Below are 27,630 nucleotides of genomic sequence, written 5' to 3' on the forward strand. Positions count from 1 at the left end.
TAGTTTTAAATTTCTTTGATTAAATACATCATATATTCAGATGTATGAACTGACAGACACCTGTACTGCCATCCATTTTAAGCAAAGTTTTTATTTTGCTTTTATAAATTCCATTACTGGTAAGGAAATTGATAAAATTTTATAAATACTAAATATATTGTTAATATGAATTAATAAATTTTATTAATTCCCTTATTTAATAAATATAATAAATTAGTATCTACTATTGCCAGATACCTTTCTGGGTTCTGGAGAAAAGACACTCCTGCTGACAAGGAGCTTGCCTTACAGTGAGAGAGACTAAACAGTAGACAAATATATAATGTCAGGTCATAGTAATGTATAGAAAGATAAGGTAAGATAAGATGGTTCTCTTAGATGGGAGGCCTCTTGGAAGTGGTGATACATGTAAATAAACAGAGAGTGAGCTATGCAAAATCAGGGGATGGAGCTTCCTGACAGTAAGTAATAACTGAAAGGTCTCAAGAGTAGGGCTGAGCTTAGGTATCAAGGAGTGGGCTAATTTTAATGAATTCATTCTTGAAAGATATTAAAGACCCAAATAGCTTTTGTTTATATGGGTCCTGTTTATTGATACCTACTATTTTAGAAATTAAAACAATACTTTAAAAATATTTATTCTTTTTGAAAAACAGTAAATCTATTACATGTTAATATACATACATAACATTCATAAATTGCATATTAACAAAATTTTTATGGAAAATAACTTTTTAAGAAAAATTAGTAAGAAAAGTGGAATTGTTTTACCTTTTTGCAGATCTCTTTCATGTCTGTTTTAGTAGAAGATAGCTGGATTATTTTAACCTGCATCTACTTTCAATCTGTTGTAATATTACACACCATGTAGCCTCTGGAAAAGCCAACTGTACACTTGTGAGAGAATGAGAGCAAAAGGCAAATAACATCTTAATGTTATTATGAAAATAGTTTTGACCTTGTGTTCTCCCCAAAAGCATCTCAAGGGCCATCCCTACCATCACCACCAGGTGAACCTAGGGCACATTTTGAGAACTGCTGACTATAATTTCAAATCCTCCTCCCTCACCTCATCCTTTTCTCTTACTTTAGTCCTAGAGGTAACCACTACGTTACAGTTTATGTGTTTCACTTTTATGAATGCTTGTATACTTTACCCAAATATGTGTGTCCATAAATAATATCAGTTTATTTTATGTTTTTAAACTTTGCATAAATTTTGTCACACTATATATACATCCTTTTGTCACATGATTTTTCCCTTCAACATTAGCATTTTGAAATTGGCCAAGTTTATCCAGCAAATTTATTTTATTTGTTAAAATCTGTCCTTCAACTGTACTGCAGTTTATTTTGCTTTTCTCTACAATTGGATAATTTACCTTGTTTCTAATTTATCACTGTTAAAATCAGTGCTGTAGTGAACATCTTTGAATTATGTCTCCTTTTGCACGTAGACTATATACTTTAAAATACAATTAATTGCCAATCATAGGCATGTGCATCTTCAGCTTTACTAGTTTTGCCAAATTGCTTTCCAAAATAATTGAACCAATTGGTATGCCAGCCAACAGTGTATAAGGATTCCAGTTTCCCCATAGTCTAGGCATTATCAGACTCTTCAGTTTTTGACAATATGACGTATATGAAATAGTGTCTACATCCTCTTAATTTGCATTTTGTCTTTTCTATTTAACAGTCTTTAACACTTAGATTCCACACTTATCATTACCCATTTAGATTTAACTACAGTTTGATCCTCATTACTTGCAGATTCTGTATTTGTTAATTTGCCTACTTGCTAAAATGTATTTGTTAACCCTCAAACCAATATTCACTCTGCTCCTGCTGTATTCATGGACATGTGCAGAGTGGCAAAATATTCAAGTCGCCCAACGCTGAGGTCAAACAAGGCAACTCTGTCTTCTTGTGCCTTATACTGTAAACTCTATTAGATACCCCTGTTTTTGTGCTTTTTGTTGGTGATTTTGTAGTTTAATGGCCTCCAAGTGTAGTGATGTGCTGTCTAGTGTTCCTGGCACAAGAAGGCTGTGGTGTGCCTTACAGAGAGATTATATGTGTGTTAGATAAGGTTTGCTCAGGCGTGAGTTCATTGCTAATCAATTAACAATGTACATTACGTATAGTGTCTTTAAAAAGAAATACAGGTAAACCAAGGTTATACATTGATCAGTTGATTAAAATGTTGGGACCAGAGGCTGGCAGGAACCTAACCCTGTATTTTACCCTAGCAGCAGTGTTTCAGTATTCTCTGTTCAGGGTCCACAGCAAGTTTATAGACCATAACTATCACAAATACCAAGAATCAACTGTGTATATAGGAAAGTTCATTGCATGGTAGCCTATTGATGTTATCCTGCTGTTTTAAAAATTCCAATGTTACAGATGTTACAATGTTTTTTTTCCTTTGTGAGTGACTTGACACTTTCTTCTGGAGGACTGTAGATTTCTCTTTATTTTAGGAGTTCAAGAGTTTTACCAGAATGTTCATGTGTGATTTTCAACTATTCCTATCTGGAAATCAGTCATTAAAGCCTCAAGTCTTCAAATCAGATCATTTTTCCTATTTTATTATTTATTTAATTATTGCCTCACCTTCATCTGTTTCTGTTTCTTTTTTTTTTTTTAAGAGCTCCTTATATACTCTATCTTGTAGATTTTCCCCCCTGTATTCCTCATGACATCTATCTCTTACTTCTGCTGTGTTGTAAAAAAGTTGTTCCCTAGATCTTCAAGGCTACTATGAGCATCTTTCACCTACTAAATTTTTAAATTTGAAAATCCTAATTTTCAGATCCAGAAAGTCTTTTTTTTAAGGGCTTTATTTTTGTCATCTTAAGTAATTTTCTTACTTTGGGCCTTCAAGCCCAAAGTAAGTGGCCTTCCACTTCTGTTTTGCTGCCACCTGTTCCAGGTGTCCTGCCGTTTCTTTCTCCTGGCTGCTGCATGCTTTATCATTATCTGTTGCGTGAACATGACTGTTTATCTTTGAGGTTCTGGTCACATTGCTCAGTTATGGCAAACACTTAGGAGTAGCAAGTTGTCAGCTCCTTTCAGTGCACCAGGAAAAGTGTTTACTTTTTCCTATCTCCTTAGGTGCAAAGGCTACAGTCAGTCCCACCTCAGGGAAAGAAAAAAAAATCTTTCCAACTATTCAGCCCTGTATTTCCTCCAGGGCCAGGCAGGTAGCAGATCCTCCCAGACTGTAATGTTAGCAGTCTTCAACTTAGTAATGTATTTGGTTCCATTTTCTCATTTTCCCACTTTCCCTATGTGTTGGTAGCACCTACAATAATCACCACTTCTATTTGTAGGCCAAATAGTTTAACTTTAATAACAAGAATATTATATTATCTTACAGGTGCTGCCTATATAATAATCACCAGGCTAAGGACTGTATTGATTCCTTTGTTACTCACTGTGTTCGGGTAAGAACTACAATTTGGATCATTATGGTGGACACTTAAAAATCGTGGTGTGCAGTATCTTCAGTAGCATTAATTTGTGCTATATTTTTTCATCTGACATTTCTTATTCATCTTCCCTGAAATTCGTAGGAAATTTCTGTCTCTTCTTACACTCAAGTGGATAGCTTCATAACCTGTAGTCTTCCTGGAACGTTGTTAGATACTGAGGGCACCTTTTGATGCCCTTTCACTGTATCCTTTGGGGACCACAGAAACAGAATAAGCTATGACCTCCGTCTGGGAAGAAAGGAGTTCAGTTTTTTTTTTTTTAATGGACACAAAAACTTTATTTATTTTTGACCTTATAAACAAAGAATATGGGTAACATCCCCAGGCACTTATCTTTGTACTGACTTAATGAGAACAGGATTATAGTAAAATTAAAATTATCCCTTTTAGATGAGAGCATGAACTTTTTTCAAATCTCAAATAATTTGGAAAAATAAAAACCTTGTAGGTGATTAATTATAAACCATTCTTATTTAATTATAAGCTCTTTATAGACAGCTCTCTCTTGCCTAATTCCAGTTACTAAATATATATATGTGTGTGTGTGTGTGTATATATGTATATGTATATAATCTGTATAGATATAAAGGCAGCATGGTTTAATGAAAGGAAAACTAATAAAAGACCAGATTTTATTTTTATTACTAACATTTTATTGTTATTAGGCAGATCACTTTACTTTTCTGTAAACTTCTCAATCTTTAAAAAGTGAAACGTTAATACTGCCTCTATACCTCTTATCGGCTGTTTATCAATTAAATGAGATAATATCTGTCAAAGTATGCAAATGTAAAACATTATTATCCTTAAAGAATCTTAAAATGCATACTTCTTAAATCAGAACAAACTTCTGATCCTGTCTGTTGTCTGATTCATGAAATGTTACAATATTTTATATGAGAATACTGTGTAGGTAAGAATAGGAATAAAGAACCTTAGTCAGGGTTTGTAGGTATTAGCCATTATCTAATTATTAGGCATTCTGGTATATTTAAAGCAGCAGAGAAGTGTCAGCCTTGAACATTGACTTTTGGCTTGACATAAGCAAAAAAGAAACTGTCCCTTTTAATTTGTGGGAAAATATCTAAAGATTGAAGGAAGATATTTTTGCCATATGAAAACAAGTTTCATAAACAGCCATTCCTCTAGCTATTGGTAAATTCCAGTATTGTTTCTTAAAAAGAAACACCTATGTAAAAAGTATGCATAGCATGATTCTTCTAGACATTTTTTTCCCTTAAACAAGATTTTGAAAACTTGTTAACTTTTGAATGTTAATTTTCTTTAGTATAAGCATATTTCATATTGACGGTTAACAAACTGTTTGTGTATTGTAGCCATTCTGTAGTCTCATTCAGATCCATGGACATAACAGGGCTCGACAGAGAGATAAGCTTGGTCATATTCTTGAGGAATTTGCCACCTTGCAGGATGAGGTAAGAGCCAACAAGTTGCCCTCCCTTCCAAAATTAAGCAATTCATATACCTTGACCAGATTTTCAAAAACAATTCTTTGGAACAGTAATTTGGCTATTTAATTTTTCAATATGGTGAATTGACTTAAAATGTAACAGTTATGTATGCCAAAGAAAGGGTTTACAGAACAAAAGAAAACAATAATCCAAACCTTGAAACATCTTAAATTATTTTTTTTGATAATCGGGATGAATTGTAAAATATGCGTAGAGCTGTAGTTATAATTAGAGCAAGTTTACATTATAATAAAAATGTATTAATCTTCAAGTAAATTTGTGAGCAGAACCATATTAATAATATAACTAGAGTTATGATGTCAGTTATTTTTATTTTTGTACTATAAAATGGATATCTTTTTAATTTAGGAAATGTTTAGATAAATGTTATGCTTTGAGAAATGAGAAGTTTGAATGTAGACCTAACCAAAGGTGCATTTGAAAGTATGAATTCTTGAGGTGGTGAGATGTACATTTTCTGCTCATGTGCTGTTTTTAGCTGTATGTTTTTGTAATTCTCTCATTACGTTAAAAAGAAAGTTAATGTTATGATGTTTTGTTGTGATAGGCAGAGAAGGTTGATGCAGCCCTTCACACTATGCTGCTGAAACAGGAGCCCCAAAGGCAACATTTGGCCTGTTTAGGTACCTGGGTCCTTTACCATAACCTTCGAATTATGATACAGTATCTTCTAAGTGGCTTTGAATTGGAACTCTACAGCATGCACGAGTACTATTACATATATTGGTAAGAGAGCAGTTGGAGTTAAAATTGGTGGTGGGTGGGATACGTAACATCTGAGAGAGTATCTGTAAAGTAGAGTGTTAACTTTAAGGTACTTTTTTATTTACTGTATTTGAAATTTAGTTGTGGGACAATTGAAAAATATCTGTTGAAAATTAGAGCTAGATCATCTTAAACATCTTAAGTGTCATAAAAATGTACAAATATATTTTTTCTAGCCATTGTAATATTTATTTAAAATTCACTAATAAAAGTGGCTTCAAAGTAAATGGATTAAGTGACGAGCTTTTGTTGTTTCCAAAGAGAAAAATTAACATACATTTTGCACTGACTTCAGTGATGCTATGTACTAGCTGTGGAATGTACTTAACTGAATTAAAGTTTCAAAATTTGAACCAGATCTTTCTTCTGAGAAGAAATTATGGCTAAGATTATCATTGGGAGTATAACTTGGCAAACTATGGCCCTGAGGATTTGTCTCAGGAGCTTTGAAGGAGTTGATAATAGGTGATCTTCAGCAGAGTAGTTCTTTGCTTTCAGTTGGAGATGAGATAAACGTAGTAAGAGGATGCTTGAGAATATTTTAGGTGTGAAATAGCTGTCACAGAAATAAAATAAGAAAATTGAGAGCTAATGAATTCAGTTATCTTGCATCTTTTTCTTAGTCTAGTAAAGTATGGTAATTTAGTTGTGGTAATTTTAAAATAGTAATGACCTATTATTGCCAATCACAAACAGCTAAGTTTAATATATTAGATCTTAATATATCTAAGATATACCTAATATAACTAATTAGATCTTAGTTCATCTTTTTAATTCATATTTAAATTATTTAAGTTGGTATTTAAGATATTGTATATTCCCTGGAGTCACTGCTGGTGGAGGCAGGAAAGTCATTATATTCTACGCTGTTAACATGGTTTTGTGGTCATGGCTGCTAGGGCTCTTAACAGGTAATTCTTGGTTATGAAAAACAGATAACAACTCTTACCAACAGGTGTTGTTATAGCTACTTGGGATTTTTTTATTATTAATTCATACTAGACACCCCTATTCAAACGAGGCATTTTATAGGGGAACATGCTCAAGTATTGTGGTTTGAGGCAGCTAATTGGAAGCTTTTGTGCTCTTGATTTCTCAGGACACAATTCTTACATGTTTTTTTGCACAATGGATTGGCATATGATATTCAGATAAATACTCCATTAGAAATTTACCTGAATACTTGAGCAGATTCATTTCTTCTCTTGTTAAAAAAAGAAATTTTAGTTCTGCTTGTAAGTACCCTTCTGGTCTACTTTCATGTTAGTTTTAACTGCTTTTTAGTTTCAAAATTACAGATTGGGCTCCAATATTTTCACAAGGTATATATACACGTTGTTCTTCTTCATGAATGTGATTCCTAAAGCATGTGGACCCTTCTAAAATCAGTAGAAAACAGTGATTCTTAAATTTAGCATGCATCATAATCACTTGGAAAGCAACTTGCTGGGGCTCTGTTCCTAGAGTTCCTGGTTTACTAGGTCTAGGGTGGGACCCACCGAACCATTTGCATTTCTAACTGCTTTCCTGGTTAAGACTGCTGCTGGTCCTGAGATCACAACTGAGAATTGGTATAGAATATTAGCACACTGACTCTCCTTAGATATAATTAGATATAATTATAACTCTCCTTAGATATAATTGTGTATTAATTTTGATAAAGCACTTTAATAAAAGCTCATTGAAATATCTGATATTTGAAAGGAAAGTCCTGAATTGTGCCAGCTATCCCCTTTACTCGTCTGTCCTTCTGTTAGATAGTTAAAAGGTAAAAGGTATCATTAGTTCCCTATAGAAATCTTCTCAGGACTTCCCTGGTGGTCCAGTGGTTAAGACTCTGCGCTTCCATTGCAGGGGGCAGTGCCTTCGATCCCTGGTCAGGGAACTAAGGTCCCACATGCTGCATGGCACGGCAGAAAAAAATAAAAGAAGAAAAAAAGTCTTCTTATTGAGTTAAGAGAGGTTACAAACCCTCATTTTGTAGTGTGATGGGGGAAAAAATTCATTTGTATCCTATAAAAGTATACTACATTGAATGCTTTTCTTAAATTCATTGCCAGGAATGATTTTCTCTCCATGTGAAATTATATACTTTAAAATATAATTAACTGCCAGGAAGTGTAGTGCTCAGTTTAGCTTTAAGATACAGTATCTGAGTCATTCCAGGTGTATCATTTCATTTGTTTTCGTTTTTGTTTTTTTCCCGTGCCACATGACTTGCAGATCTTAGTCCCTGACCAGGGATTGAACCTGGGCCACTGCAGTGAATGCGCCAGGTCCTAACCACTGGACTGCCAGGGAATTCCCTTGTTTTGCTTTAAAATGTTCTTTTTTTATGTTTTTTTTTAATGTGTTTTAATATTATAACCTGCCTTATAACTGTTTGAAAAATTGGGGGAATAGGTGTCATACACTCAAACTTGATCATAATAAAATTTCTTATAAATCTTTGATTTTCATTAATGTAGTAGTGGTCCTCAATTTTATTTAAAGAATATATATTCATATCCTAGATTTAAACTGCTTTTCTGGCTTAAGAGAAAGTATTGTTCGTTAGTTTAAACTTATGAAAATTTAGTATCTGGTGGAATAATCTGTGTCACATTTCCTTATTGAATAAACTCAAGTAAATTGTATGCTAGCATGTTTATAATTTTTTATTTTTTCTGTATTTGTTTCCTTTTGTAGTTAATAACAAAATAAGACATTTACTTAATAGGTTTTGGAGAAATGTGACCTATATTGATACAGTAAAAACAATTGAATGGCCATTCATTTGATTTACATATATATACATAATTATCAAGAAGTCTCTTTTTAATTGAAGTATAGTTGATTTACAATATCGTGTTAGTTTCTGGTGTACAGCAAAATGATTCAGTACTTTTGCAGATTCTGTTCCATTATAGGTTATTAAAAGATAATGAGTATAATTCCCTGTGCTATGTAGTAAATCCTTGTTGCTTATCTTACTTTATATATAGTAGTTTGTATCTGTTAATCCCATACCACTAATTTGTCCCTCCCCACCAGAAATCTTTAGAAAAGTTGTAAAACTCATATCATTGTAGGAAATTAAACAAAATTTTCTGCATTGTGTGGCAACAAGGGAGAGTTAATCATTTGTAATGCCCATTTCTTGTAAGATCTGTCAATTATCTAATTGAATAATTTTGTTTTTGAAAAAAACTTCTAAAGCATTATAAAAAATATCTCTTTATTAATACTAGTACTTGTGTTGACCAAGCTATCTCATTTAGACATCTGCCATTAACTAACATTTTCTTTCCATTAAGGTATCTCTCTGAATTCCTTTATGCATGGTTGATGTCAACATTAAGTCGTGCCGATGGCTCTCAGATGGCAGAGGAAAGGATAATGGAAGAGCAGCAGAAAGGCCGTAGTAGTAAAAAAACAAAAAAAAAGAAGAAAGGTAAAAAAAAAAAAAAAAAAAGGGGCTGTGAATTTTTTTTGAATTTTATTTATTTTTATACAGCAGCAGGTCCGTATTAGTTATCTGTTTTATACATATTGGTGTATATATGTCAATCCCAATCTCCCAGTTCATCCTACCCACCCCACCCCCCCGTTTCTCCCCTTGGTGTCCATATGTTTGTTCTCTACATCTGTGTCTATGTTTCTGCCTTGCAAACCGGTTCATCTGTACCCTTTTTCTAGATTCCATAAATATGTGTTAATATACAATATTTGTTTTTCTCTTTCTGACTTACTTCACTCTGTATGACAGTCTCTAGGTCCATCCACTTCTCTGCAAATGACCCAGTTTTGTTCCTTTTTATGGCCGAGTAGTATTCCATTGAATATATGTACCACATCTTCTATATCCATTCATCTGTCGATGGGCATTTAGGTTGCTTCCATGACCTGGCTATTGTAAATAGTGCTGCAATGAACATTGGGGTGCATATGTCTTTTTGAATTATGGTTTTCTCTGGGTATATACCCAGTAGTGGGATTGCTGGGTCATATGGTAATTCTATTTTTAGTTTTTTAAGGAACCTGCATACTGTTGTACATAGTGGCTGTATCAATTTACATTCCCACCAAGAGTGCAAGAGGGTTCCCTTTTCTCCACACCCTCTCCAACATTTGTTGTTTGTAGATTTTCTGATGATGCCCATTCTAACTGGTGTGAGGTGATACCTCATTGTAGTTTTGACTTGCATTTTTCTAATAATTAGTGATGTTGAGCAGCTTATCATGTGCCTCTTGGCCATCTGTATGTCTTCTTTGGAGAAATGTCTATTTAGGTCTTCTGCCCATTTTTTGATTGGGTTGTTTCTTTTTTTTAATATTGAGCTGCATGAGACTGAATTATTTTTAAACTTAAGCAATAAGTATAAAAAAAATAAAAATTAAAAAAAAAGAAATAAGTAACATTGGAGTGAGCTACCTGTGCATTTTAATGGGTGAATTAGTCATTATATTTTAATTCTCACCCATCTTCTCTTAAGAAGGTGTAAGGGTAGAAACTGAGTCACAATATTGGTACAAACCTTTTGGTTCCTTTTCTTGCTTTTCTTTTACTGCTTTGCTATTTCATGTGTCAGAGGACCTTAGGACAAGAAGAAGTAGCCACATGGAATAAGATAGGTTAAGGAACAAGACAGCAGGAGACTTTTGATACTCTTTTGACAGAAGGCTGACAGCTCAGGAAGGAAGGAAATCGAGTTGTGCTGTTACAGTCAGCACAGAAGGATGATCACAGAGCACTTCAGCATACTGCCCAAGGACCATGAGGAGAAAGAAATGTTTCAGAGGGACTCCCCTGTTAATCACTCATGGGAGGGTACAGATAGGCTACAATTGTTACAAAATAGTGCTTTGTGTTCCCTTCAGATTTCAACACTTTGGGTGGGTCATTAAATGACTTGTATGCGTGGCTTTCCTATAAAAGAAGTCCCTGTATTGTGACCTGAGAAGAAATTACAATTAATTCATACTAAAATCTTGTGGTATTAACTATTTGGGAACACAGTTATTGTTTAAACTTTCTGCTATATTTTATTGTTTGTAGATTTGGGCCATAAAATAAAATTTAGCCTGTAGGAACAAACTGTTTGAAATTTTAATTTAGTAAACAAGGTAGAAGGAAGGTTTTTTTTTAAATTTAGATTTCTCCTGCAGTAATGCAAGAGGAAGGGGGAAAGAGTTTGGATGATTTTCTTTCTAATTACAGTTCGCCCACTGAGCCGAGAGATCACAATGAGCCAGGCGTATCAGAACATGTGTGCTGGAATGTTTAAAGTAAGTTGCTACATTGCTATTACATTGTTTAATTCTTGGGTTGGCCAAAAAGTTCGTTCCGTTTTTTTCTGTAAGATGGCTCTGGTAGCACTTAGTTGTCTTTAACTTCATTCGAAACAATTTTGTTAGATTGTATGTGACAGCTGTCATATTCAGTGTGCATTTAAAAAAAGACATCAAAATTGGTGAATTTTTGTGTAGCCATTTTAATATTGAAATGGAAGAAAAGCAACATTTTTGGTATATTATGCTTTATTATTTCAAGAAAGGTAAAAACACAATCGAAACGCAAAAAAAGATTTGTGCAGTGTGTGGAGAAGGTGCTGTGACTGATCGAACGTGTCAGAAGTGGTTTGCGAAGTTTTGTGCTGGAGATTTCTCGCTGAACGATGCTCCATGGTTGGGTAGACCAGTTGGAGTTGATAGCGATCAAATTGAGACATTAATTGAGAACAATCAACGTTATACCATGCGGGAGATAGACAACATACTCAAAATAGCCAAATCAAGCGCTGAAAATCATTTGCAGCAGCTTGGTTATATGAATCGCTTTGATGTTTGGGTTCCATACAAGTTTAGCGAAAAAAAACCTTCTTGACCGTATTTGTGCATGGGATTCTCTGTTAAACGTAATGAAAACGTTCCGTTTTTAAAACAAATGGTGACGGACAAAACGATGCTCCATGGTCGGGTAGACCAGTTGGAGTTGATAGCGATCAAATTGAGACATTAATTGAGAACAATCAACGTTATACCATGCGGGAGATAGACAACATACTCAAAATAGCCAAATCAAGCGCTGAAAATCATTTGCAGCAGCTTGGTTATATGAATCGCTTTGATGTTTGGGTTCCATACAAGTTTAGCGAAAAAAAACCTTCTTGACCGTATTTGTGCATGGGATTCTCTGTTAAACGTAATGAAAACGTTCCGTTTTTAAAACAAATGGTGACGGACAGTGAGGAGTGGATACTGTACAATAATGTGGAACGGAAGAGATTGTGGGGCAAGTGAAATGAACCATCACCAACCACACCAAAGGCTGGTCTTCATCCAAAGAAGGTGATGTTGTGTATTTGGTGGGATTGGAAGGGAGTCCTCTATTATGAGCTCCTTCGGGAAAACCAAACGATTAATTTCAACAAGTACTGCTCCCAGTTAGACCAACTGAAAGCAGCACTCGACAAAATGCATCCAGAATTAGTTCAACAGAAAACGCATCATCTTCCATCAGGATAACGCAAGACTGCCTGTTTCTTTGATGATCAGGCAAAAACTGTTACAGCTTGGTTGGGAAGTTCTGATTCATCCACCGTATTCACCAGACATTGCACCTTCGGATTTCTATTTATTTCGGTCTTTACAAAATTCTATTAATGGAAAAAATTTCAATTCCCTGGAAGACTATGAAAGGCACCTGGAACAGTTCTTTGCTCAAAAAGATAAAAAGTTTTGGGAAGATGGAATTATGAAGTTGCCTGAAAAATGCAGAAGGTAGTGGAACAGAAAGGGTGAATATGTTGTTCAATGTAGTTCTTGGTGAAAATGAAAAATGTGTCTTTTATTTTTTCTTGAAAACCGAAGGCACTTTTTGGCCAACCCAATAAAATGAACCCTCTTCTGTGATTCTTTCCAGGTTCTAATTTCACCTTTATTTTTACTATCTGCTTGAAAATTACCTTTTTTCAAAGTCTAGTGGTTTACTAATTTGTTTAACAAATATTGAACCCTTGTCATGTGTCAGATATCTTGTACTGGCTACATTGCAGCATACCAAGTCTAATCAGATGTGATCCTTGTGTCACGTGCCTAGTTAATGACAGGCCAGGTGACATATATGTGGCATAGGTACTAAGAGAAGGAAGAGTTTACTTCTGATTGATGATCAGGAAAGGTTTCTTAGAAGAGATGGGGTCTGGATTTTTTTTAGAAGTGTATTAGGAATGGGGCAAGCTCCACAGTAAATGGCTTAAGCAAAGCAGCCATTTTCAGGAGTTAGTAACTCTTAAGTTGTGCTTGGCAGTTCAAGAAATTATTTAAGGCAACTTATATTAAAATACATAAAACAATATGGACTTCTGTGTGAAAAACAGGACCAATGCTTTTCTTATAAAAATTATATTCTGCTTTTTCTTCAGGAGCTTTTACTTGAAGGTTTCAAAGCTATTATAAAAGCATTAGGAAGAATAATGTGCATGTGGCATCATTTCACTAGGAAAATTAGTAATATATTAGACATTGGAACTTGAACATTTTTTGTATAAAAGGTGGCTCAGGATATCAAAATGAATACTAAAGTCAGTTTTTCTCTCCCTGTTTCTGATTTCTGAGCCTTTTTTTGATTAACTATGTGTAAACAGCTGTTTCTTGTTTTCTATTCTGTATTAATGAGGATGTTCACATTTTCATATTAATACCATCTGTTTTTCTCTCTTTTTTCACTGTAGACCATGGTAGCATTTGACATGGATGGCAAAGTACGAAAACCCAAGTTTGAGCTCGATAGTGAACAAGTTCGATACGAGCACAGATTTGCTCCATTCAACAGTGTAATGACACCACCGCCAGTGCACTATCTGCAGTTCAAGGTGAACCTGCTCCTTAAAATAATTGTAAAATAGTTAGTCTTAGACCTCCTTGGATATGGGCTGTTCGTACCTAGCCATTTTGTTAAAATAGTCAAGTCAAACTAGTATTGGATCAATGGGATAAAGTAATAAAATAGCAGTTTTAAATAGTAGGAAAATTATTTGATTTTGGATATACTCATCACATTAACAGTTATTTAAATATGAGAATAATATGAGGTGTGGTATATGAAGGTTGAAAATTGAATAGGGGGCTTCCCTGTTGGCACAGTGGTTGAGAGTCCACCTGCCGATGCAGGGGACACGGGTTCGTGCCCCGGTCCGGGAAGATCTCACATGCCGCAGAGCGGCTGGGCCCATGAGCCATGGCTGCTGAGCTTGCGCGTCCAGAGCCTGTGCTCATCAACGGGAGAGGCTACAACAGATAGAGGCCCGTGGACCACAAAAAAAAAAAAAAAAAAAAAAAAATAGGGACATGCCAAGTGTTTGCTTTAGTGTCTGTATGTGAATGGATAATAAATGTAGAATTCTTTAATTAAAAAAAGGTATTTTAGAGTTTTTTCATATTAAGCATGTTTTAAATAATAGTATTTCTTTTTTTTAGGAAATGTCTGACCTCAATAAATATAGCCCTCCTCCTCAGTCTCCCGAACTGTATGTGGCAGCTAGTAAGCACTTTCAGCAGGCAAAAATGATATTGGAAAATATCCCAAACCCAGACCATGAGGTAAGACTGCAGTCACAGTAATTCTAGAGGAAAAGCTTGGCAGGAAGTACCTATCTTACTACTGGATGTCAGTTTAATTATAAAATGAACCTTACAGTATTAATAAATGAAGCCTGTCAGTGTTCCTGCTAAGGATTTCAAAAAGCTTTGCTAACCTAACCTTGTCAGACTTAAAATTATTTGATGAAAGAAGTGATGTAAATATCTCCTTTGTGTACATTTAGAAATCAATGCAAAGAGAAATGAAGACTTAGAACCATAAAGTAAGCAGAAAGAATAGAAATAAGATCCAGATTGATGCACAGTTCAGTTATGTTAAGATTTAAAATTTTTGATTTATAGTTTACTGTATTAAAATATAATTATATAAATCTTAAGTCTAAAAGGTGATCTGGTCAATTATCACAGGAAGTAAAAATAACTGTATTCCACTTGACCATTTAAAATGAAGACTATTTTGAGTATCATTCTACAGAGTTTAGAACTTGTAAAATATAAAATACTGTTTCAGCCTTTTGTTAGTTTCATAATTTATACCTAATTTTATTGAAATGCATTTATTCTGTAAATGAGAGTTACCTGTAACACAGACCATTTTGTGGAGTATATCTTGGTACAGCCTCCATGGAAGGGTATTTAGCAATCTGTCAAAAATCACATGTCCTTAGGCCCAGAAATTCTCCTTCTTGGGATTTATCTTATAGATACATGTGCACATGTGGGAAATGATGAATATACAAGAGTATTTATTACAGCAGGATTTGTAATAGTAAAAAAATGAGGAAACTTTAGTGTCCATCAGAGGGAACTGTTACATGCCTTTTCATCATGCAGTAGAGTACCGTGCAGCCCTAAAAAGGACAAGGAAGATATTTATTTACTGTAATGGAATGTTCTTCAGAATATAAGAAGTTTAAAAAGCAAGCTTAAAATCTGTATGTATAGTATGCTGCCCTTTCAGTCAAGGGGAAGAAAGGAAGACTACATGTATGTGTGGCAATATTATATGAATATAACATATCTCTGGAAAGATACATAAGAATTAATAACAGTGTTTGCTTCTTAGGAGGGTTGCTAAGTGCCTTAGGGAAGAGGGGTAGGAGAGGGATGACTTTTTAAAAAAATCATATATAGTCACATAATGAAAGAAAATAAAAGAGGGGAGTATAAAAATTAGAGGAAGGTGCCTATAATAGATGGAATATTTCTTTTAGTGGACTTCATTTATTTAACTCAACAAATATTGTTGAGTGCCTACTAGGTCCTAAGCACTCTGGTAGGTTCCAGCAGGGAAAAAACACAGAAATCTGGGCCCTCCTGGGGGCAGGGGAGGCAAACAGTAAATAAATAAATGTTATATAGTGTATTAGAAGATCATAAGTACTATGAAGAAAGATCAAGCTGGGAACAGGGATAGTGAATGCTACAAGGAGGCAGGTGGAGGGGATTAGACATTTTTAAATAAGTTGGCCACTGAGCAAGTCCTGGAAGAAGGTGAAGAAGCAAGTCACGTGGCCCTCTGGGGATGGAGCCTTCTAGGCAGAGGGATCCACTATGTGTAAAGGTGCAGAGGTAGGAGTGTGCCCTGTTGTATTTGAAGAACAGCCAAGGGCTTTTTTTTTTTTTGGCGGTACACGGGCCTCTCACTGTTGTGGAGCACAGGCTCAGCGGCCATGGCTCACGGGCCCAGCCGCTCCGCGGCACGTGGGATCTTCCCGGACCGGGGCACGAACCTGTGTCCCCTGCATCGGCAGGCAGACTCTCAACCACTGCGCCACCAGAGAAGCCCGCCAAGGGCTTTGTGTTGGAGTGAGGTGAACAAGGGGGTGAGCTGTTGGAGAGTTTTGAGCGGAGATGTGACCAGATCTGATTTTTGTCCTAAAGGATCACTCTGGCCACTGTGCTGAAAATAGACTGTGGTGGGACCAAGGGTGGAAGCAGGAGAGCCAGTTAGAGGCCATAGCTATGATCCAGTTGAAAGGTGGTGGTGCTAGTGGATCAGAAGTGATTGCGTCCTCTTGTGAATTTTAAGGCCTAGTCAATGGGATTGATTGATGGTGATGGATTGGATGTGGGGTAAGAGAAAAAGAGTCAAGGATGGTTTTGAGGTTTTTGGCCTGAGCACCACCAGGGTAGATTGAGTCATGTAGGGAAGACTGCAGGCTGGAGCATGGGGGAGGCAGGGCTGGGAAGGTCTGGAGCTCAGTTTTGGACATGGCTTTTGGATGTCCAAATGGAGTAGTCATGTAGGTAAGTGGATGTGTGATCTGGAGCTGAGGAGAAGCAGTTCCTGAACTCGTGGTGACGTGTCAAGTGAGGTCACTAAGAGGGCAATGGGAACTTGTTTTCCTTCAAGTTGCCCATTACTTCCTCTTAAGAGAAGTGAATATTTCATTCCATTGTTATTCATGTGTTCAGGAGAAGTCTTTTAGACAAATGGTTGTCAGAAGTAACAGTTAACACTTAAAGGACACTTATTACCTGCCAGGTGTGGGTCTCAGCTCATAATATATATTAACTCACTTAATCCTCAGAACAAGTCTTTGTGGGAAAGGTAAATTATTATCCCTATTTTTACAGATGAAGAAACTAAGGAAGAGAGAGGTTAGAAAACTTCCAGAGGTTTCATAGCTAGTTAGTGGCAAAGCTGGAATTTGAAAACGGACAGCTTAACTTCAGAGTCCATGCCCCAAACACTACATTGTATTGTCTTTGTAAGACTTTGCAGTGTAATATCTTTCATTTTAATGAAAAAGAGATACAGTAGCCCTTTCAAGTCTTCATGGTTGACTACTAGAGTTCTGTGTTACTAAAAGACGTATGATGGTGTTCATGTTTTTAAATTGCCTTTTAATAAAATATTTTATTTTAATAAAATAGCAACACGTACATTGTGCCAATTTCCTCTTATTATCTATAAATAAATACATTTTGACTATGAATTTTATGTTTTGATAGCTTAATGTTGCTCATTGTTTAGGTCAATAGAATTTTAAAGGTTGCCAAACCCAACTTTGTGGTTGTGAAGTTATTGGCAGGAGGACACAAAAAGGAATCTAAGGTAAGTATATTGTAGGGAAAATAAATGGTCTTAATTTATTGTAAAACTTCATTTTTTTTTCAGTAAGATGAATAAATATTACCAAAAAGTCAAAACACTCATAAAAACTATTCTAAAAGAGATTCAGTGGCAGAAAATAGATCAGAGCTTGCTGTTTTTCCTTGAAACTTAAAGATTTTGTTGACTTAAAATCTCTAAAGTCTTTGCTTCCATGTAAATTACTGAATGACTTAAGGTAATCAAAGAAAATGTGTGTAAACAAATTTATGGGCGAGTTATTTAAAAAGTCATCTGCCTTTAGAAAAGTGAATGCTTCAATAATTAGAGCCTTTAATGGCTCAGGACATGGAAGATTCTGTTAGCTTCCATCGGTAATGCTTTTGTATCATTAGTGCTGTATCAACATTCGGTGCAGAAGAGGCCAACCACCGAGGCATTTTCGGTGGCATTTGCCCATTATATGCATAACGTCTGTTTGTGTACTCCCATTACTTTGCTATGATCTCTCTTATCTCCTGCTCTGCTTTAGCAGTGATTCATTTCATTGCTCAGGAGTATCAGCGACCCTGGAACTAAAAAAAAAATTGCTGGCCCATGACCGTTTCCTGTAATTTAAGTCCATTTTCCTTTGTTAACTATTCTCTGAAGTTAGAAAACCGCTGCTCAGCATGTTTTCTAATGAGCTTCATAAATCCAGAGATAAGCTACATCATTTTGTTTTAAATCTCTTTTGTGCTGCCTTGTCTCTAAAAACATGAGAAACTCTAAAATTATAATAGTCTTTATTTTGTTTACTGTCTGAATATGTATAAGATACATAAATTGACTTTGTTTTCTTTACAGGTTCCTCCTGAGTTTGATTTCTCTGCTCACAAATATTTTCCTGTTGTGAAACTTGTTTGAAAGAGAGACTGAAAAGGTGACCAAAGAGGTGAAGTCTACTTTCAGATTCTACTCTTAGAGGATCTATCCATCAGTCTTACATGAAGTGAAATGGATTTCTTGGGTAACAACCCATTATAAGGAATACTTTTAATTTGACAGCCTTACATGACGTGAATGAAAACTGCTGTTTTAAAGTGGTTTATTATGTTCCATGGATGAAACTGGTCTTATTGAATGCATTGATGAACATTATATGGTTTTATTACAGATTTACTCAGAAATCATTTTTTATGAATGATTGAGTGAAAATAGTGTTTGTAAAGGTTAATAAATTTCTTGACAAAAAATGCACTACTGGAGATGAAAAACAATAGCACTTCGTTGATACATGTTAAGAATTGAAGGTGTTTATTACTCCTAATGTTTGAGTAGTTCAAACATTATCCAAAAGAAGTTTCAAATTAAGGGATTTTTTTAAACACATGGGATTTGGGCAAAATACATTTTAAAGGGATTTGGGGGGGGGCTCCTAGCTATATAGGGAGACTAAATTACACGGGGATTGTGATTTTATGTGTCATGGATCTTAAATTATATACCTGTCAGAATATAGATTTTTTTTTAATCCTTTAACTGATACTTTTGGCACTTTTAAAAGATTACACATCATGTTTGCTAGTGACATTATTCAAAAGATAAGACTGTATAGATTTGTTCATTTTTAGAGTTAGGTTTCAACACGGCATACTCCTTTTTGTTTACTACTTCACAGTTTAACCCATCAGACATTTTCAATCGGGGTCTTTCCAGCATCCTCTGGCTTTGAAAATTGACTTAAATCACCTATACCTACAAATGCCCAGTGCCAGTGGCTTCACCCTTCTTTGCTGCCAGTTCCTCTTCCTGTCTCTGCTCTGCTGTTCTGTGTCAAGCTGCCATGGCCTCTGGGGGCCTTTCCTTCTCCTCCACAGGAAGCAATACTATTAGCAGAATGAGCTACCTGCGCCTAACTTAAATTGACTTTTGGCTTGGCTTAAGACTAGCAACCATTTTATATTTGCTCTGTGGTTTCTGAGTTTCAAATATCCTAATTCTTATTTGACACCTTTCTTGCAAATGTGATTATTGAAACTTTATTTCTGGAAATATTTGCAAGCAGCTAACCTGAGCAGATCTTGCCGGCTACGGAGTAAGAACTTTCCTGACCCCCTCCTTCGTGGCTGTTGAAGTAGACTGGCGACACGTGTGTCATCCAGGAACAGCCCGTAGGCATCCGGAAATCTCAGAATCCAGAAGTCTTTAAAAATAAAGTAGGCTGTACAGTAGAAACTTGAGCTATGAAGAGATAAAGAATATACCTGTTGTTAGCTATTTGGTTAGTTTTTTAAGAAGAAACACTGTTTCTGGCTGGTAATTTCTGAATACTTCAAACAAAAAAGACAAAGAAATGGTAGAAAAGAGGCAGTAGAAGAAAGAATTAAAAGAAAATGCATGGAGGATAAAAAACAGCAAGATTTTGCAAACCACCAAGAAGAACCTGAGGCAAGCTAGAAGAATGCGGGTCAGGGCCACCAGGGACTGTTGGATTAAGAGGGCACTCTGGCATTTTTTAAATGTCTAATTAGGTCAGCTAATGTAAATGAAGGTTACTGAGCAAGTGTTCTGCCTAATTAGAGAGCACCTAAGGCTGTTTTTTCAGGAGTGGGTCTTCTTAAGAGCAGAGTGTTCCTACGTGTTAACTGCAGGTTTCTAATCAGAAAAGCTGAAAGTTACATTTTTTAGAACTTTTAAAATATCTGCCATTCGAGGTGCTAAAAAAAATGATGGGGTAAATAAGACCACCTCTCCCCTCACAGATCTAACAACCTTAAGAATGCAGAAAAGCAGACAGGTCTTTATCCTGGGGAAACGCAGTATGCTGGTGTAGGAGAGCCACCTTACATAAAAGATTTACGGAGAAAGTCTCCATCTCATCTGGGTCCCAAAGGTTAAGAGGCATTAGCTGTTAAAGGGGTCCTAGACAGGGACACAGATGTGCACAAGCTTGAGATGAGAAGGTGGCAGTTTGACTAAAGTATAGAGCAGGACAAGGGACTGGAGGGATGTGCTTGAGAAGTAAGGGGAGGCCAGTCCTCCAGAACCTGGGAAGCCAGGTGAATGAATTTGACTGTCTGATGTCGGTGGATACCACTAAAAGGTTTGATTCGGGGCAACAAAAGGATCAAATCAGATCTGCTTGCTCAAGACTGCTGGTTCAAAAGGTAACAAGGCTGTAGGCAGGGAAGCTCCTTTGGTGAGAGGAAATGATGGCTGGTCTTAATTAAGGTAGTGGCAGAGGGAATAGAGGAAAGTGAATAGAATCAAAAGATAAAGGAGGTACAGGACTTGGTAATGATTGGGTGAGTTTGTGGAAATCAAGGGTGATGATTCGTAGGTTTTATAGCTTTGATAACTAGATGGAGTGGTGCCATTTGCTTATATAGGCAAAATAGGAGACAAGGTTTGGGGATAAAGATTGTTTTAGATGCTGAGATGTCTTTTTTTTTTTTTTTTTTTCCGGCTGTGTGGCTTGCGATATTTTAGTTCCCCAACCAGGGGGAACTGGCTGTTTCTGGCTGGTAATTTCTGAATACTTCAAACAAAAAAGACAAAGAAATGGTAGAAAAGAGGCAGTAGAAGAAAGAATTAAAAGAAAATGCATGGAGGATAAAAAACAGCAAGATTTTGCAAACCACCAAGAACCACCTGAGGCAAGCTATAAGAATGCGGGTCACCCAGGTCCCCCAGCAGTGGAAGCGTGGAGTCCTAACCATTGGACCACCAGGGAATTCCCTGTTGAGATATCGCTGAAAGACATCCTAGTGAAGACAGCAAGTAGTCTGGTGTGGAGCTGAAAGGTGCATTCTTGGGTAGACATGAACTGAGGACTAAGTGGCTGCAAAGATGTAAACTAAAGCCTAGACTGGGGGTTGCAATTGCTCAGGGAGCCTGTAGAAGAGCCTGAGATTGGTCCCAAGGAATAGAGTTGGGACAGCCAAGTTCTAAGAGTGGGCCAGGGAACAGGGGTGGGGGGAGCAGGTAGATGAAACATAACTGAGCACCTTAAAATCATGCCCTGCCACCTTCTGGCAAAGTTTTTATGTCACTATTTTCAAGACTCTGACTTTTCTAAAACATTACCTCAGTTATTGGTCAAAGAGCACCCTGTTTAGAAAAGTTTAGGAGAGTTCCACTCCGGCTATGCAAAGCATGCAAAGGAGATTTAGCCAGAAAATAAACAATGCAGGGCCACAAACAACTGGAAGGCCTAAGATAAGGACCAAAATGGGCCCATTGGATCTGACAAAGGTTGCTGGCGGCAACAGGGAGACATTTCTTGAAGGGGTGGGGCAGAATCTGGAGAGTAAGCTGAGGTGTGAGTGAGTGGGGTGAAGTAACGGAGACAGAGTCATTGCCTCGGAGGAGCTGGTATGATCGTAAAAGATCCACTATTCTCTGGTTAATGATATAGTCTTCACCCACCGACGCCCAGTTTGGCCACTTCATTTCTGCCCTCTCCCCTTGGCTTCTCAAGCTGCAGCTCTGTTGCTTTTCCTCTGACCAGCAAGCCTCTTCTCTTGGATAGCTTCCCTTTATCCTTCGAGTTTCAGATGAAATGTGACATCTTCAGAGAAGGCATTTCCATCTCCTGGTTCAGGCCGAACCCTTTAAAAGTGCTTAGCATTTTCCGTTGTAATTTAAATAGTTAATTGTTTCTGTCTTCCCAGCTGTAGTATAAACTTGAGAAAAAGGCCTTCATTGTTCCAGAACCTGCTCACTCAGTTAACGGGATGTGGATCTTTTAAAAATGTAAAAGACATCCTGGACGCAATTTGTTGGAAAACTGAATAGAGGAGGTAAAACAAGGCCTCCGGGGTTCCCTTTAATAGCAGAGACACTTGATGGTGAGAACACAGGACACTAAGAGTGCAGAGGAATTTGGAAGTAGGAACTTGGAGGTGGCAAGTTGGGAGTCTGGTAGCTTTACCCCTAAACAGTTTGCTTCCAGTGAAGTGAAGAAGTTGCATTCACTTAAACTATAAGACTCTTTTCTGTTTTCTCTTTTCTCTTTTTTCAGACTTTTTTCTGCTAACACTGCCTTCTATTTAAAAAGAGAATGTATCAGCTTTTCCAGGATCACATAAAGTTATGTAAAACTCTGAATTTCTAAACTACTGCAAAGATAAAATACCTGCAACCTTCTGTTTAGAATTCAAACATTAAGCCAAGTTTAAAGGAAAGTGTGGTGCTTTGTTTTGACCACAGATGTGTTATCTGTTGACTCTCCGAATAACTTCTGAATGAACCCCTCTCAAAAAACAAGAGCAAAGATGTTATTATACCAAGATACCCTTCACAGGGAAAAAACTGGCAGTTGTAGACTGCTGGTTAAGGTCACAGAACTACTCTTTTAAATGATGCTCAGATGTTAAATGTTGATAATGCAGCAGCTTTTTTGGACTGAGTTAAAACATTCAGGTGAAGGTTTGATTTCTGGATAAAGGCAGACATGTTACATTATACTGGAGGTTCCATTGCATTTCATTACAGCTTTAAGAGAGGGAAATTAGTAAAAAGCAAGCTCTAACATCAGGAGCTCTTCCACAAAGACTCCGGCTTACCTCTTAATAAGCCTTGAGTTTTCTATCCTAATTCCCATGTGTTTATTAACATTCATTCTAAAAAGGCATTTGTTCATCTAAATCTGTTTATAAAGGTTCTAAAAGGCAAAACACTGGTCAGTTACAGTCACTTACTTGGACTTTAAAAAGTCAAATATTTACCAAGCACTCCCACAGTATTAGAATCTCTGTAGGGGTATGAAGTATTAAACCTATGTCACTTGACTCAGGATTTTTGTTCTACTTTAGAACTTTTTTTTTTGGATGTGGACCATTTTAAAGTCTTTATTGAATTTGTTACAATACTGCTTCTGTTTTATGTTTTGGTTTTTTGGCTGCAAGGCATGTGGGATCTTAGCTCCCTGACCAGGGATTGAACCCGTACCCCCTAAATTGGAAGGCAAAGTCTTAACCACTGGACCAGCAGGCAAGTCCCTAGAATATTTAATTTTATTCTAAGGAGTAAGGATAAAAAAATAGGCATTTGTGGATTAAAAATAGGCATTTGTCTTGGTTAGGGTCCTGGTTTATAAGAATGTCACCTTAAGTTTATATATAGTTTACAGATGAGAATATTTCAAGTCATGTAACTTTCCCAGAGATGTGTTTCACAGGCGCACCAACAAGGACAGAAGCATTTTAGTTTAGTATTTTTGTTTCTTTGTTTGTTTTTTTAAAGTGCATGACAAGATAACTACTTCTGCGTAATCCTTCCGTGTACATGTTACCAGAATTTCACAAGCCAGCTGTTACAGAACATGGCTTAGTTAGTACACTTTAAGTGTTGCCCTCTGAGCTGAAATAGTACAAACACAGACATTTAAATACACGAGATAAGCCATTTCCCCAACTTTCTAACACTAATGAACATTTTCAGTCTAAGCTAACTGTGAAAAAATGTTAATATAACCCACAGTTAATGGAAACTTTAAAATGTATATATTTGTTTTCAAACTTATTTCAAAGACAAGTGTTAGAAGTTGTTGAGTGTCCTATAAATTATTTATTTATAATAATCTTTTAGGCTAAAATACATAGTGGGAATAGACCAATTCCCCCTGGACCTTAAAGGACCCTGAAATCACAATTCTCTTTCACCATTCCAAGTTCTACTATGAATAGATAGCCACCTATTACCAATTAAAACTATCAGGCTAGTTATCAATCTAGTTATTTAATGACAGCATACTGACTTAACAGATAATGGTTTGTTTCTCAAATTCTATCGCACAAAGGTATATACTGTGTGTGGTGATTAAGATAATTCATGAAATCTAATCCAAAATTGCTTTAGGGAATCTTCATCTGCAGTCCTACCTGCAGGAAAAAAGATCAACTGAATCATCACTCCTGTCTGCTCACCATCTGAGAGTATAGAGGAGGGTTGTGAATCAAAGAGTTTATATAAACCTATTAAAAATTGGACTACCTGCTGGTTTAATTTTGGGTGAACCCAAAAGACCAAGGTTGGGGGTCTGATATCTATTTGATGCTTATTACACAGGTTTTGTTTGTTTTTTAAATAACCATGACACCTCTAGATTATTCCTTGGAAGAGGTGTCTGTGATCCCAAGGGAAGTCAACAGTAATAAAGCATGACTGCTTGAAGAAACAGCTAAAGTACACACCTCCTGAACAAATGGCCTTTTGGTGCCTCTGTATAGGAGATGAAATCATGATTTTTTAAATTTACAATGACATCTCATTCCACGAAAGGTTGAATTTATAAGGCAAACCACCATGCTTAATCCACAGTTTACAAGCTGATTCCTTAGGGATCCAACAGGGGATGAAGGGAAAACTGAAAGCAGTTTTAAAAGTTGAACTAACAGTGTTTTATTTCTCAGCAACTCTAGGCACACTGATTAAACATGAGATGAATAAAGGCTAAGCAAGAGAGAATATCAACCCTAAGACTAAGACACAGAGGGAGGCTTGACAAGGACTTAGATTTATAAAGCTACTTTTATACCCTTATTCAGTTGCCTCTTCTGGGTAGAAAGTTGAATCTTAGTGATTAGGTAAGAGAATATCACACAGCATTCGAGTTGGACATCTTAACCTGAATGCAAACCAGGACCTGCCCTCGGTGACTGCCAGTGGCACCCGGAGTCCACAGCTGGCCGGGACGCAGGCACTCCAGCTCACGGGCTGCTGGCCTGGAGAAGCTTCAGAACTCCGGGCCCGTTTCTTCTCTGTAAACAAGGGAGTTAGTTATGTCCAATGACCTGAGGCCCCTGCATCTCAAATCCCATGACTCAAAATGTATTTTAATAAGCATCACCACCCACCTACCCTTTAGAGAGCCTCACTAAAGGTCATTAGTGTGACTTTGCCAGTCATTCACAAGCCCGGCAAGAGCCTATTTACCTTAAAATGTTAAGAACCAACTCGAGTCAAACCTGACGTCACTATTAATGTAAATTATGATTAGTCGTTTTCAGATTAACTTTTGATTTTTAAATCAGTTTTGTGATAGTCCTTTACCACATGCTAAATGTAAACTGACACAAACAACTACTGCATTTCTCTTGACTTTCTAATCTGTAATGATGTATGTATATCCTTCAACATTAACTTTCTCTTCTTTTCTTCTAGTAGCGAAGTAGGCGGTTCTCCCCACAGTACTGTGCTGCCCTCACTGTTCTGCCGCAGGCAGCCAGGGTCAGCTCTGCTTTGGCCCCTGCTGTGTCAAAAGTCTAATCCACAAAAGTCTAAGGACTTGTTACACAAGATTTTGCTTTGCCCACACATATTAAGCAAAGCAAGTATACATCACAAGTATTCAAATTACAAGTCACTTAAAAGCATTTTGTACATTAATGACAAGGGTTATTATACAAGTAATCTTTTAAAAAATTATCGCACAGAACACCTTTGTGTTTAGACTTGTTTAACACCGTTGCTAGTGATGTTTGTGTTAACACTCAGCGCCCTAGGCCACTGATTGTCAGAACCAGAGGTGGGTACAAGAAGACAAACCAAAAATCATTCAGTGCCCACCGAGGGGAAATAACAGGGGCTGGTACCCATCACTCAGCACAGCATGTGGAGAAGAGAATGACTCCAGAGGGGACCGAGGACGAGGAGCTCTGCAAGTGCGGTGGGCCTCCTTCACGTCAGAAGTTACTTCCACAGTAGAACTACTGCTGCCGTACTTGAAGGAGAACCTGTGTTCTATTGCTGGTGTTGATCTTCTCATGAAATACCTATTAGCCAACAAATTTCGACAATTTTGACATCTCAATACAGACACTTCAAAAGTGTCTCAAAGACAGTCTCATTTTCCTACATAGTAAATACAAACTAAAGCTCCACAAGAATCATCTTTAGATATTTTACTTAGTGCATTTCACAGTATCCAATCCCTCATGAATATTTTGTAGTGATCTCTGTTCAATTCTGACACAAAGTGTGTGATTCCAGTTTGGTTCAGAGTGTGTGATTCCTCTTTTCTCGCTGTTCTAGTGAATTTATTGTGCCTCCTTTCTGATTTTCAGCGTTAAGAACTAAAAAAGGAAAACAACAACATAATGTTCTAGTATTAAACATTTTGAGAAACCCAGCCCAGGCAGGTCCCATTGGACATAAATGTCTAGAAGCTGTGTCATAAAGAGGACTGTATCTCCCACAGTAACGTTACAATTTGGAATTGCACTGCTAATCAAGGACAAGATAGCTAAACCATCTAAAAACTCCGTAATTGTGTGAAAGAGTGAAATAACATCCTGTCAAATGGACAATATAAAACGTACTCTCATGGAACTTTTGACGTGATCGTGAACCTTGTGGGTTGCCTGAATCTCTGTTCCTGCACCTCTAGCCGCAAGCACACTGCCTCCTAAAAGCCATTCGCAACTTAGGTCAGCTTTCGTGACGCCAAAGCTCTCATTACAGAGCTGATGTCTAGACATGGCTTCCAGCCTCCTTACTCTATCCTTTGATGCACAAAGGACGTAAAAAGACACATCACAAGTAAAACCTAAAAGCAAGATCTTCATTTACAACTACTGCACGTTAAATGGTTGACAATTTTATTAAATAAACGACTGCCTTAAGTTCTCTAATAAAGTTGGAGCTAATGCCTCTTTCTTCTAATTCTCCCTGGAGCAAGCAGGGTCTTAAACTATCTTGATGACATAATTTTAAAATGATTTCAACTTAAAATTCTTAAAAGAGCTGACAGAACATTCAGCTTCTTTCCTTTGCCGAACTCCTCAATTCGTTTAAAGTCTTAGCAGGTACAAGGTCAACCTGGGTCCTTACAAGGACACCTGGGTATAAGGGATGAATGATCCCAGGGCTTCACTGCAAAGTCACACATAAAACTTGTATCTGTTTAAAATTCTGACTCCTAATGTGTTCATCTTTTGCATTAAAAAAAAAATTATGAAAATAATTTAAAAATCAACTTAAGACTTCCAGTTTTAGAAACCCCAAACAACCAACTGTAGTGAGTGACATGCTGGATAAAATATGAAAGATATTTTTTAAGGATGCATTGTTAAACAGCTTTCTACCGAACAACTGGCCAGAACACTTCAAAAATTATCAATGATATAAATGATAAAGACAGAAGGTTCCAGGTTAAAAGACACTAAGTACAATGCTAAATGCAGTGTATGATCCTGGCTTAGATCTTGGACCAGAAAAGGGATATTAGTTGGACAATTCAAGAAATTTG

At 36.7% G+C, this 27,630-nt stretch overlaps 2 protein-coding genes across 4 annotated transcripts in view; one reads left to right on the forward strand and one right to left on the reverse strand.

The window, feature by feature from the left end:
* Nucleotides 1-18,635, forward strand: part of NAA35 (N-alpha-acetyltransferase 35, NatC auxiliary subunit) — an 88,196-nt gene extending 69,561 nt beyond the window's left edge. For both annotated transcript variants that reach the window (XM_024753810.1, XM_024753811.1), the window contains 9 exons: nt 3,383-3,449; nt 4,835-4,933; nt 5,538-5,716; nt 9,052-9,188; nt 10,956-11,023; nt 13,471-13,611; nt 14,216-14,338; nt 17,319-17,399; nt 18,243-18,635. In XM_024753810.1, coding sequence (XP_024609578.1) covers nt 3,383-3,449; nt 4,835-4,933; nt 5,538-5,716; nt 9,052-9,188; nt 10,956-11,023; nt 13,471-13,611; nt 14,216-14,338; nt 17,319-17,399; nt 18,243-18,302 — 955 coding nt within the window. In that variant the 3' untranslated portion in view covers nt 18,303-18,635. The remainder of the gene's footprint in view (nt 1-3,382; nt 3,450-4,834; nt 4,934-5,537; nt 5,717-9,051; nt 9,189-10,955; nt 11,024-13,470; nt 13,612-14,215; nt 14,339-17,318; nt 17,400-18,242) is intronic.
* Nucleotides 18,636-23,332: 4,697 nt separating this feature from the next.
* Nucleotides 23,333-27,630, reverse strand: part of GOLM1 (golgi membrane protein 1) — a 53,259-nt gene continuing 48,961 nt past the window's right edge. The window contains exon 10 of one of the 2 annotated variants that reach the window (XM_024753859.1): nt 23,333-26,155. In XM_024753859.1, the coding sequence (XP_024609627.1) occupies nt 26,145-26,155 (11 nt within the window). In that variant the 3' untranslated portion in view covers nt 23,333-26,144. Of the gene's footprint in view, nt 26,456-27,630 lie in introns of both variants that reach the window. The other variant, XM_024753858.1, reaches the window with a different exon arrangement.

This window comes from Neophocaena asiaeorientalis, unplaced genomic scaffold (assembly GCF_003031525.2).
Source record: "Neophocaena asiaeorientalis asiaeorientalis breed wild unplaced genomic scaffold, Neophocaena_asiaeorientalis_V1.1 scaffold220, whole genome shotgun sequence".
NCBI classification, from domain to species: Eukaryota; Metazoa; Chordata; class Mammalia; order Artiodactyla; family Phocoenidae; genus Neophocaena; species Neophocaena asiaeorientalis.